This window comes from Colius striatus, chromosome 7 (genome assembly GCF_028858725.1).
Source record: "Colius striatus isolate bColStr4 chromosome 7, bColStr4.1.hap1, whole genome shotgun sequence".
Taxonomy (NCBI): domain Eukaryota; kingdom Metazoa; phylum Chordata; class Aves; order Coliiformes; family Coliidae; genus Colius; species Colius striatus.
This window is the reverse complement of record NC_084765.1, coordinates 5,623,226-5,636,569: the sequence shown is the minus strand read 5'-3', so window position 1 is coordinate 5,636,569 and position 13,344 is coordinate 5,623,226. Positions and strand designations below refer to the sequence as shown.

General features: G+C 35.6%; 1 protein-coding gene across 8 annotated transcripts in view; it reads right to left on the bottom strand.

Annotated features, from left to right (window-relative positions):
• ANO3 (anoctamin 3) overlaps nucleotides 1–13,344 on the bottom strand; it is a 180,414-nt gene that overhangs the window by 9,912 nt on the left and 157,158 nt on the right. For all 8 annotated transcript variants that reach the window (XM_061999070.1, XM_061999071.1, XM_061999074.1 and 5 more), the window contains 9 exons: nucleotides 10,130–10,212; nucleotides 9,055–9,195; nucleotides 8,500–8,664; nucleotides 7,019–7,055; nucleotides 5,115–5,226; nucleotides 3,850–3,907; nucleotides 2,297–2,394; nucleotides 765–910; nucleotides 512–664 (listed from right to left, as the gene is read on the bottom strand). In XM_061999070.1, coding sequence (XP_061855054.1) covers nucleotides 512–664; nucleotides 765–910; nucleotides 2,297–2,394; nucleotides 3,850–3,907; nucleotides 5,115–5,226; nucleotides 7,019–7,055; nucleotides 8,500–8,664; nucleotides 9,055–9,195; nucleotides 10,130–10,212 — 993 coding nt within the window. The remainder of the gene's footprint in view (nucleotides 1–511; nucleotides 665–764; nucleotides 911–2,296; nucleotides 2,395–3,849; nucleotides 3,908–5,114; nucleotides 5,227–7,018; nucleotides 7,056–8,499; nucleotides 8,665–9,054; nucleotides 9,196–10,129; nucleotides 10,213–13,344) is intronic.

Below are 13,344 nucleotides of genomic sequence, written 5' to 3'. Positions count from 1 at the left end.
CCACTGGCTCCATCTGAGTGAAGTCTTACAGTAGGGCACACCCTGCTGAGAAGCTAAGGCACAAATATAATATAACCTTTGGTTATAAAAGCCAAATAGAAGATTTTGGAAAGAGATTTCTTATTTTTATTTAATTCAGTTTTAAACCAAAAGCGGATTTAGTCTTTATATTTAAGTTCTAAATCGAATTGGTTTTGGTAGCATTTTAGACCTAGAGATCCAGAAGTCCCTAAAACTAAACTGTAAATCTAAACCTGATTCTGAATCCTAAAATACTATTCAGCCTGTTTCAAAATTCAAACTGCTATGATCTGTTATTAGAAAGGGGAAACAGATTTGAGGAGTGAGTATCCAGAGTATCCTTTTGGTGCTTAACAGGAGAGCTGTCATTGAGATCTGTAGGCTCCATCAGCAGCTTGACTCCTGGTACACGAAATATTTCGTTAAGCTGCATTAAAGAAGGAACACAAATAGATGGTACATGACAGTGACAGCCATTAGGTTCTCTCACCTATATCTGTTGCTCGTGCAGGCATGGGTCTTCGCCACTGAGTGACAAACTTGTAGGCATCTAACCTGATTTCTATGATGTTGTTAAGCAATGCCAGGAGAGGAGCCAGTGGGAAGGCAGCAACGAAGATGGTGGTAAAGCCAAACTGTAAAACTAGACAGGCGTTTCTATGGTTAGAAATTGGAAATGCAAAATAAAGTGCAACATAGTTCAAGTTTCTTAAGAAAACTGACACCTCTTTGAACTTGCTCACCCATCTCTAAATATTCGTCCATTAAACCATGGAGATTCATAGGCTGCAGATTCCAATCTTTTTCCCACTGAGGTAGAGAAATTTTATGCTCCATTAATTGCCCTCCTCTCTTCATTTTGCGCCGTGACCACCAATTCTGTAATAAACTTTATTAGATAAACAGAGCATTAACGACTGTGCTTGCTGAGTAATTTACAATACTTGCTGGTAAGTGGGCCTATTTTCATTAGCACCTGAATGTTTACTTAGGTATTTTATGGACATTTTTACAACATCATGTAAGAGACAATTCAAAGAAGTTCCAAAAGTTCTCAAAGCTCTGCATCATGATTTTAATGATGTCTTTAAATGTAGCATGTTGGGCACCATACAGCTTTTCAGAATGTGGAATTTGCTTGCATATACTTGAGTGCCTAAATAAAAACGGAACAGCAAAAAAAACATGCAACAAGAGCATTAAAAAAGTAAATAGTGCTTTATTTTTAATCCTGTAAAAGACAAACCTAGTGAGTGGAGCTCAGTAAGAATTCTATGATACTGGAATATACTGAATAGTAGAACATTTGTACTGTTTTTGAGCAAATCTGAAGATCTAGGTGCTCTACACAGCATGTATTTTTTCTTGAAGCAGGAAAGAGTGTCTAATAAAGCTGCAAATATTTAAGACTTTTTAATAAAGCTGTGCAGAGGTATTTTCACAAAGCAGTTATAAATATTAAGATGGCAATAGTCTCACAAATTACAGTGTTACACAAATGAAAAAGATTATCCAGTACTGACACAGATGGCAATTAAAGACTATTGTTTATTTTTAGATATTACTGAAAAGAGAATGAAGTTGGGAAAGAATTTTCTGACAAATATTTTTATTAACACTATGCTATTTTTTCTCAAGCTGCTTTAGTGTTCAGTTCTTGATCTCTGTTGTTACTGAAAGAGCAGCTGTTGCCTCAGTTGCAAACAATGGTTTTGTCAAAACAAAACACTTCTTTCCATAAAGTAATATAACATTCTAAAGTAAATTCTAGATCGAATTAAGATACTGCTGGGCCAACAAGACAGGAAGCTTGATACTTGAAGCAGTTTTCTTCTTTTCAGAAATCCACTCACAATACAGTAGCCTGCCTTTCATCTGGAGAATGATTGCTCAGTATGAGCATAAGCCTTTCTGACGTATTTTCAAGGTTAAGACTTTGACTAAATGAGTATTTGATGAGCAACCTTTTACTGAAAACATGTTATTCCAACTTCAGGAGAATTTAAGACTCTTAGCCTATTACCTTCCTCAGTAGCTGTACAGCTCTGTTTGTATTACAGAAAATGAAATCACAATAAACAATTTAGATGGTTAACATACCCCAAGGAGCTTTATCTTAGAGCAGCTGTTAATGCTTCCGTTGGGAATAAAATTGCAGCATGTGAGATGGAAAAAGTGAAAACATTCTCCAAACATAAAAATATTTCTCCCTATCACTGAAGCACACTAATAAATAATCAGTATTTGTGAAACAAATTTTAACAGTTGAACTTACGGATAGCCTAGTTCCATGAAATTGTTCCACATTTGTTTTAAAACCATAATAACTCCCATTTGCAAACACAGATCTATTAAGCAGCCACTAGGATGACACTGAAATGAAATAAGATCAAGAGCTAAAATCAGAGAATTTATTTCTTTTTTATTTGTTCAGAGGGCAAACAAAAAATAGTGAAATATGTCTAGTGAAAAATACTCCCCTCTAGCTATAGAAATATTCATAACAGAAATATTAACAGACTTTAGTTGAACAACATTTAGACTTGGAGATATAGACCTAACCTAAGGGTACATGTGCTAGATATTTCACAAATTATATATTTCATTTCACTTAGACAAATACATATATATTCATTTCAAAAGAATGGAGCAATCTTTCATTTGTAACACCTTAAATCTGAACACAGACTTAGTAGCTGAATCTCTGGTATCAGTACCTTAACTATATAAATTGCCATATTAGAATGTTTACTAATTATTGAAAGCTTTTTCTAACCATTGACTACGACATTAATGGTATTTTTGTCTGTGGCTACCAAGGTTCAGTAGAAGAAATCTGTTCTTCAGAATGAAGAGACAACTTCAGCATTACTAGTGAGATTCAGGGAGGGGCAACTCTAACACACTGTCAAGATAAATTTTGAAAGTACTATTTTTTAACTTGTAAATCATAGGATAGTCATGTTGGAAGTGACGTCTAAAGGTTATCTAGTCCAAACCCTCTCAATGAGCAGGGCCATCTTCAACTCCATCAGGTTGCTCAGAATCCTGTTTCAACCTGACCCTGAATGTTTCCAGGGATGAGGCATCTACCACCTCTCGGGGCAACCTGGGATGGTGCTTCACCACTCTCAATGTAAAAAAAAAAAATCTTCCTTATATCTAGTCCAAATCTACCCTCTTTTCTTTAATACCACTACCCCTTGTCCTATCACAACAGGCCCTATTAAAAGGTTTCAGAGAATCATGGAGTGGATGGTTTGTTCTCATCTTTCTTAAAAGTATCTTTTAAGTACTGAAAGGCAGCAATAAAGTCTCTCTGGAGCCTTCACTTCTACAGGCTGAACAGTCCCGCTCTCTCAGCCTGTCTTCACAGGAGAGGTGTTCCATATCTCTGATCATTTTTGTGACCTTTCTTGGGACCTGCTCCAATAGATTCATGTCCTTCTCATGTTGGCCGAAACTTAAGCTCATAAAAAGCTGGCAGCATTATATTTATGTCCTCCATCCAAAAAATTCACATACCCAGGAGATTTCAATCATGTAGGACTTGGTAGTGTCTGTGAGATAAGGGTCTATCACTGTTAGCTTTTCTCAAAGACAGAGGCAGGAAGAACTGCATGTCTTGGGCTGAGGCATTCAGCACAGTGCAGAATGCAGAAGGAAAAATCGTCTCCTGTTTCCTATCCTTTGCTATAAATAAGAGTTTACTTGTCATTGCACTTACATGGAACAACAAATCTTTCAAACTGGACATAATTCATGTCCTTCAGCTGTTTCCTTTTTGCTCATGGAAATTTCACAGGAACACAAAATCGGATTGCTTACCTCTTCCAGTCTCCATCTGTTAAAAAGCTTGTTGTACTTTCCTGGGCGGCCTGCAAATCTGGAAAACAAGGTTCCTGTTTCTCAGTGGACATTCCAAGAACACCCTGTATCAGTAGCTATTTCACAACATCCACTGAGCAAACTCATGAAATATAAACACATTAAATCACACCGGCTTAAATCTGGTATCTGTAGAATACGGAAGTTTCAGAGTGCAAACAAGGATCATAATTTTGTAAGCAATCCTAAGCTTTTCTAATGTCCAGAACAAAAAATCCTCACTTCAGAGGTATGAGATGGTAGATATTCACTCTCTAATCTACTTCTAAGAAGATAAGTCATTGCAACAAATAGGAATTTACTGCAGCACAGGGAGCTGCTTGTCCATGTGAAGCGAGCACTGGATTACACTCTCAGACACACAAGCATAAAATCACTTCCAAACCCTTTGCAACTAAATTCTTTTTACAGATCTAACAGATACTTGTATATCAAATGGAATAACAATTCTTAATGATCTCAGTGAAAGTTATAAATGAGGGAGAAAATACCCCTTGCCTGGACACAGGAGGTAGTAAGATACAAAGGGACTTAGGAACTGTACGGCAAATGCACCACTGGAAGTAACAAGCAGATATTACCAACAGTCTTTATTAGATTTGGTGTTTTTTCCCCCTCAGATTATCTTGAATTGAAATAATATTATAAAATCTTATAGAAGGTACTCTGAAATACTCTGTAGGTTCTGGAGTAAGTCTGAACATAACAAAACTGAAGAAGAAGCAAGGTTAGACCTGTCCAGTATCTCATGCTCTGAGCTGAAGATACATATAAAAATTGAAGTCAGAATGAATTTCTGCTTCCTACTCTTGTATAAGACCTGCTGGAGAATATTTACTATTTATAGAAATGGATCCTGCGAAATGTAACCAAAAGGGATTAACATGAAAAAAAATGAATAAAGCCTATTAGCACAAGGGCTAAATAGACACCTACATTCAGGAAGTGGCTGTATTTTCAAAGGTTCTGAATTCTCATTTAGTAGGAAAGTCATATACATAGACCCACTTAAAAGTAGACTTTTTACTGTACTCGCACATCCAGTGAAAAATATTGAGTATTATTAATTATTCTCAGAAACCGGCTTGCATCTAAATCTTAAGAGTTCAAACTATCACAATGTTTTCTTCAAACTTATAAAGTCAGTAAAGATTACGAGTTCAGTATAAGTTTTCCTTTAAGTGCTGTTAGCAAAGATAACTTACCTGCCAAGAAAAAATGCAATGTAAAAGATGGAGCTGTTCAAATTGACAAACTGGAAGAGGAACATTTTCAAGGCAAAGCTGTTTTCCCATTCAGATTCTGTTCTAGGGTGCTCTGCAGAAAAATACAATACACATTACATAAACAAAAATGAAACTGAGTTATGCCTAATGTTGCTCACAGATCAATCAACACTAACAAAACAAGTCATGGTTTCATGTCATGATGCCCCATCAGGTTGCAATTGCTTTTTATTTTCCTCAAAGTGTTCAGCCTGCAGGTCACAAAACCATTGCACATAGCTCAGACTTTGTTGGCTCTATGTGGAAACAGGAAATGTAAAGCCCCCTGGTACAGAATGGATCCCACTTCTGTGGGAAGATATCTGTTTCATTTCCATGAAAAAGTTCTGGATTCAATATGAATCTTTAATTTTAAGGCAATGGGTATCTTCATTTAAAAAAACCAAACCCACAAACAAAACAGAACCTCAAACAAAAGCACTTGGCATCAGCAGAACAATAAATGGTGCTGCCAAGGAAAGCAAAGGGAAAAGAGGCAATCACCAGACAGCTGGTTTCTCACCTAGCCATCTCACCTTCTAAACACTTCTGTAAGACCACTATTTCATCCTCAGGACTTCCCTATCATAATGCCTGTGTGAATGTGTTAAACTTGGAATATAGTACATAGGTAAAAGTTTTAAAGCCCATATATGAAGTTGAAAGTCTGAACAGCCTGGATTTTTCAGCTAAAATATGTACTAATTAATTCTTTTGGTCTAATAATGTTTAAATTAGGATACAGATGTATAGGATACAGCTTTACACATGGGCTCTCATTCCCAGAAGTTAAGATGTCCTCCTTCTCTTTGATGTAAAATACCTTAGGAACAGGAGTGAGCTCAAACACCTTAGGCTCCATCATGCTTCATTCAGTAAGTCTTTTTAATTTTTTTTCTAATTCTTTCACAAATCTTGGGAAAATCAGCTTTTATACAAATAATGAAACCATTATTTTCTTTCCCATTCCCTGGTCTGTAACATATATTTAAAAAGTTAAGTAGGAATATGAATCAGTGTGATCTGGCAAATATTTTTAAATACTTTAATAACTTGAATAAGTTGAGTATATATTGTGAAACTTTCTAATCTGTTATCTGACAGAATACAAAGTTGTTAGCATCTTGTTTAACGCATGCTCGTCAAACTTTAGCCAGAAGAGGGGGCTGTTATATTAAAGCAGCGAGTTTATTTAAAATTATGACGAGACCAAATGCGTATTTTGACATGGGCAAAAAGAAAGCAATTAAGAAGCAAAGCTGAAAGGTATCATATTCACCTAGTAAGAGATTTTAAATACCAGCTTTGTTTTCTTCTGTTCACTAAGCTAGAAAGCTTTACCTCTACGACTGAGTCATGAGTAGAGGCTTCCGTATAAATTATTAATATGGCAGAATTAAAACTACTTTACAATCTACAACTTAACACTTTTACCTTGGACAATATAAATTTAGTTTAGCTCATTTTTTTTTCATATGGAAGTTAAAATTTTAAAAAAAGGGTAAAAAATCTCCAAGTATTTGGGAACAACAGAAAAAAACCCAAACTCATTTGGCATTCTAAGAAAAAATGTGTTTTAAATTTTCTTCCATTATAAGATCACAGTTTTTTTCAATTTATACTGTAAAGAATCAAAAAAAGTAGAAGTATAAGAATAAATGCCTCTTCTATTATTTCTTTAGTGAATTAATTGTATAATTTCTTTCTCTGACATTCCTTACTTGCTTAGGTAAATGCCATTTTGTACTGTGTATCGATGAAGTTTTCAAACTCCTATTTTATGGAAATATAAAGGTATATGCCACAGTTAGCAAGAACCATATCTCTAGGAAAGATCTACATACCTAAGTCTGTCAGGAGATAGGCAACCTTTTCATATACCTAAAACAGAAAGAAGACACAGTGTAAGTACAGCACATCTGGTGTGTTGTGATGTTAAAGCCAGAATGAAAACAAGCATCAAAAGCATAGTTGTTCTGTTGCCCCAAAGCAAGGTATCTGGACAGAGAAGGGAGGGCGATGTCATGGCTGCCATGTGGATGTATACTTTGCTACAAAGACTTAATTGAACTGCTTCACAATCCCATTCTCTTTATCTACAAATACATATGTAAAGATCATACATTAAATAAACAATGGAGATAAATCAAGCGCCAATAGATTAAGAGAAGTGGTCAGACATCAACAGTTCTCTTAGATGCTTATCCTTTCACTTCAGGAACAAATCTACACTATTGTTTGCTGAGCTATTATTCTTTTTTACCTGTTAGTGCCTGCACAAGAATAGAAAAATGATAAATTATATTGCAGTTGAAAGAACAGAGTTCATATTAATGTATGTTGTACTAGTAGTAAATGATTAACCTGGGCACTTTTAAACTGAAATCATGTCTCTCTGAAATCACATCTCACTGTGACTCTAGGACTGTGCAATACACAAGAGAGACAGGGAACTTCTAGAGACAGTCCATCAGAGGGCTACAAAGATGATCAGGGGACTGAAGCATCTCTCGTATGAGGAAAAGGTGCAGGACCTGGGGCTGTTCAGTCTGGAGAAAACTGAGAGAGGATTTCATCAACACTTAAAAATACCTAAAGAGTGGGTGTTGAGAAGATGGGGCCAGTCTTTTTTCTCTGTTGCCCAATGACAGGACAATGGATAACAGCCACAAGCTGAAACACAGGAAGTTCCACTCAAACATAAGGGAAAACTTCTTTACTGCAAGGGTAATGGAGCACTGGAATAGGCTGCCTAGAGGGATTGTGGAGTCTCTTCTCTGGAGGTTTTAAAAACCTGCCTGGATGTGTTCATGTGTGACTTAATCTGGGTTACTTTTCTTTAGCAAGGAGGGTTGGACTAGATGGTCTCTAAAGGGCCCTTCCAACCCCTATCATTCTGTGATTTTGTGTGATTCTGTGAATATGGGTATCACAGCTGCATTTCAAATAAGAAAGGGAAGATATCCAAGTTATCAACTAAAAAAGACAAGACAGAAAGAAAAATCTCAGTCAATAAAATAACATAGTTCCATTTAGAGAAGACATATTGTAGAAGGTGAGGTAAAAAACAACCATGCAAATACAGAAAGCATTAGTCTGTACCACTGTGATTTGGTGATATTAACAAAGATATGTAGTAACAAATTCAGCAGGCATTAGAGAAAAACATTGACATAGTATTAGAAGATAAAATTCCTTTAAATACTAACATCAGTCACTGCTATATGAATAAGCAAGAGCATGTATATATCTGATATACCATAAACTCAGTAACTTTGTAAAAATTACTCTTCTAAATTCATTCCTCCTTTAAAAGAAGACTTACAACGTTCAGTGACATGATGATCATAAAATTGATACAGACACCAGTGCCAGATGTTGCAAACTGCCAATACTTCTTGATGAAATACCACTTGAAAGAAGCAAACTGTTCCATGGCTACCAGACGATAGACCACGACTGCAAACACTGCAGTGAGGACCAGCGAAATCTACAGGGAAGTATATATGAGTAGAGATATTAAAACAAAATAAACGATATTTGAAGTAATTTCAACTGTATTAATAAACTGACAAGCATTTTATAGACTGTTTTGGTGAGCAGGCTTTGAGAGAACAAAAATACTAGATTGATCAATTAAACCATTTCTCTACTGTTCTTTGACAATATGGCTATACTGTAGGGTTTTAATGGATAGTTGCTAAAAAAGAACATCTTTTAAAAGAAAGAGATCTACAAACAAGCAGCAAGCCTGAGACAATTAGTTTTGCCTATATTATGCAAATTCACTAATCTTAATGATCTCACTGATTACTTGCCCTACAATTTATATCAGAATAAGATTAAAGGCTATGATAATTCCAATATTATTCAACATTACCATGAAGAATATTCCTGAGACAGACACCATCAGTCGACTGAGCTTATCAGGGAAAGGCTGAAAAGGTTCAGGTTTTCCGGTGATGGGATTCACTCTTTCCACTTGGGAATATTTAGCTTCGAACTGGGGGCGTAGTTCTTCCTGGAATGACAGAGGGGATTCCATTTGCTGCACTAATTTCACTTCAGTACCAGAAATCTGACATATATCTAGTACAAAGCAGTAAATTTATATTGATAAGAATTCTTTTTGACAATGATCAAAGTCAAATATCCAAATAATTTGCTCTTTCAGAAACAATATCAGAGACCAACAAAGAAGAGAAACCATAAGAGCCTTCTCCACTATCTGAAGGTATTAAAAGGATCATGGGTCATAATACTGACTTCAACACTAGTTTCTCTGCAGAAATTGATAAGAAAACTATAAATTAATGTCAATTCTGATGGTGCTTTTTTTGTGATATGAAACTTTATTAAAAGCCATCAGCTCGTATCTATACATCTAGGGAAAGCTATAAAACAAGCAATGGTAAAGTCTCTGTTGACTTAACTGCAGTTAAATCACTAATGTAGTTAAATTACAGTTATGTTCACTAATGATTTATGAAGTAAGAAAATAATTTTTGTTATTGCTGATACTGAAAGCAGAATGTTAAAGCAGAACTTATGTCTCTCAGAGGATAAAAGATCTAGTTTCTGTCCTTTTGCTTGTCTTTGTCCTGTTTCTAGGCACAATTAGGAATTTTTTTAAGAAACCACAGAATTGAGAAGACCCTATGCTGATATCAGTAGTAGCTCCTATCCTCTGTATGAGCAGTATTTCCACTCAATCTTTCAAAGGATCCTTTTAATAAATGTACAATTCTATTGGAATCATAATGGTAGTTGCAGAAGGAAAAGTATCCTCACAGAGTCTCAAGTGTACTTGTTTATTCTGAAATTAGCATTATAAATACAAATACATATAATTTGAATAACAAATTCAGCTTACTGGCATACAAACTGTATGGCCATTTACACTCAAATCATACTGATAGCAATATATTTATAGGTTTAATTCTATTTAGTCTCACCTCTTCATCTTCCCAGTCTATGAGATCCCAGTCATAGGTTAATACAGCTCTTCGTCTTTTCCAAAACTCAAGAAAGACTGTAGCTGTGGAAAACATTAACTGTAGTTTAATTATGGAAAAGAAAGAAAAAAGGCCACGTAGATCTCAAGAAAATCAGCAACGTGTAACACGATAACTGTCATTAGCCAGCTTATCTCTGTTTTCCCCATAGAGCCTGAAATCAATAAGTAGCTCCAGGACAATCACTGTTAAAATTGGAACACTGTTTTACAATGTTTATCTAACTATTCCTTTTTTCTTTCTGTCTGCTATATCTGTACAGAGATAGATACCTGTCAGTAGGAGACACTATCTTCCTTTGAATCAAATGAATCATTTTTCATTTCAGTTTTATTCAAAATATATCCAACTTAAAATCTTTCCCTGAAGAAACAAGGATATGCATACACAATGGTATCTATTAATAAAGAGCTAAATTATGATCTTCTTTCCCAGCTATATCAGCCTTATACTGAAGTAGTTTCCCTACTAAAGTATTTCTATAAACAATTATTTCTAATCTATGTATGAGATCATAATCAGACTCTTGAGGTATTTAGTGGTTTTGGTAGGTCCTATAAAAATAATTACAACCAATAAATAACTCCAACTTTCCCAAACATTGTAGTTTGCCACAGCGTAAGACACCTTGCTTTGGTGTCCTGACAGAAAGAGGGATTGTCCCATTGTTTCCTGAAAAATAGTGATTTTAAACAGGCTTCCTTCTGGCAAGCCAAGTGGTCAGGAGAATTTCTAACTCAAACTGAATAGGATAGTCTTATATTCCCACCTTTTAAAATAGCTCTGTAGTTCTATACCTTACATGTTTATGTACATTTATTATACATAGCTATCATCATATTTGTATTTGTGTGTATATATATATATATGGTTTATCCATATGCTATATTAAAGCACAATGATTAGAAGTTTGCAGAAGATCACCATACCACTATCCATAAATAATGGATGGTTGAATGAAAGGAACTTTTCCCTGAATATTGTTTCTGGATAGTATGTCCTTTTATTCTTCCAAGCACGGATCTTCTCTCCTCCACAGATTTCGTTTATGTTTCAGATGCTCCTAACAAGAACAGCACACAGTTCTCCTATTTAAGCAGCAATGGGGTTTGCAGTTCAGTAACCTGAGGGTGAATCAACTTTTTCTCACCTTCATTGGAAGTGCTATCACAACTAAAGTAGTGTGAGACTCAGGGATGTTACGGAACACACCACCTTGCAAGAAAAGGCCATGTGAGGACTCAGGAGCAATGTAAGTCCACGCTATACACAAACAAAACACCATTTTTCTTATATTACCAAAGAAGTAAAAGAAATACAACACATTCTGGAAAATATGGTGTTGGATGCTTTGCATGTCAGGCTGCTCTAGGAAGCACACCCCAGATATCCAGTAGCCCTGCACCAAAACCAGTTAAGTCTCTAACTGCACAAATAAAACAATTCACTTAGTTACTCTCAAAGGTAATAGAAATTAAAGAATTGCCCCAGTTATCTGGAATAAAATAATGGATTTTAAATCCCACTGACTTACAGTATCTGAGTCAGAGAAACTGAAACCAACCAATTGAATTACTGGATTTTTTTTTTTCCCAGTGCCACTACTGAAGAAAGGAATGAGGAAGGCTGGACAGCTGAAGTGCATACAACTTTATTTTTGGGCTGGGAAGTATTTTAGCTTGTGTAAATATTTGTTGAATATTTGGAAACAAAATGAGGCAGTTGTGGAAATAATACTAAATTGTGGGCAAATGGTGACCTCAGTTGAATAAACGCTGATCTTCTAATACTATTCATTTCATTCTCTCTATCCCCTAAGATTTGGAATAGTTTACTTATTTTTAAAATCAAGATCTGTGTCTAAGTTAGAGTTTTCAGGCTCTGCTATAGCATAAATAATATGGTCGAGTATAATAATAACAACAAAAATAATGCTTTTTATGTTACTTACATACACTAAGCATTTAATAATACTGTGATCAAGAAAATCACCCACCTAGACAAAGCAGAAGAATGAAACACCTTTTCCAGATTTACCTGAGCTCTTAAAAAATGCTGCAACAACCTCTTTTCATACAGTAGAATAGAATTCATGATAATTTTGCTGTGATACAAGGCTGTTGAGCAAATAGTGTCAAAAGTCAGAAGTAAATGACAAAAAGAGAGTATGTTGGAAAAATAAAATCCTATTGTGGTGTAAACTTCTAGCCTGAATGTCAGAGAAAAAACATCAGAATTTTGAAATTCAAGTATTTGTCCAGTATTTTCTACAGAAAGCCTGGATCCTTCCTGGCTTGTCTTTATTTTCCTCTCTCACATTGCCAACACCACACGCCTCTGGTTGCTCTCCATGCAATCAAGCCCTTCCAGTCCTAGTTGCTAGGCACTTCTCACTGATTCATATCTCAGATCTCCCAGCTCTGAAAATGCTACACCTTGACTTTTATCAATTACTTCTGTAGAAAAACAAGACATGCAATAGATGACTAATCCAATCATTTGAACGTCAAGATGAGAACGTTCATGTTCTGACATTGCTTTGACCTAGCAGAGTGTCTTTCTGCCTAATCCTGCTGCTCGAGAGGTTTCAATAATTTACAGTGTCACAAATAAGCCTTCTGTTTCCTACAGAAAGTATTATCTGGTACTTCCCCTTCTTTCTCCCCAGGCTTGTTGCTTCCTGTTTCATAGCTTCAATTGCTGTTCTGAAAATCCCATAATATACAGTGTTCTTCCTTCTTTTGGACAGCATTTTGGTATAGACTCACTCACTTAGGGATCTGTCATTCAGTGCTCTGCAATACAACAGTTCTACCAGTTGTAGACTTCTAAGAGTTTATTTCGATTCTTATTTAAGTTCCTTTATGTTTACTGCCCTTATGCTGCCAGTACTCACACCAATGAAGAAATAAAATATCTAGGCATGTGCTTTATGTAGCTCTTGGCAGGATGATGTTTCATGGTTAAGACAGATGGGAAAGATTGGTTGTGTGTTGATACAATCTTAAGTAAAACAAAATTTCGACACTGTCAAGAACAATAAGTGATGAATGGCCTCTGTGAAATGCTGTGGAAGGAAAAAAGACACAGAGAGAAAGCCAAACAAAACCAATAAACCAAGAAACTCAAGACTTATGTGAGCACATCTCTTTGGA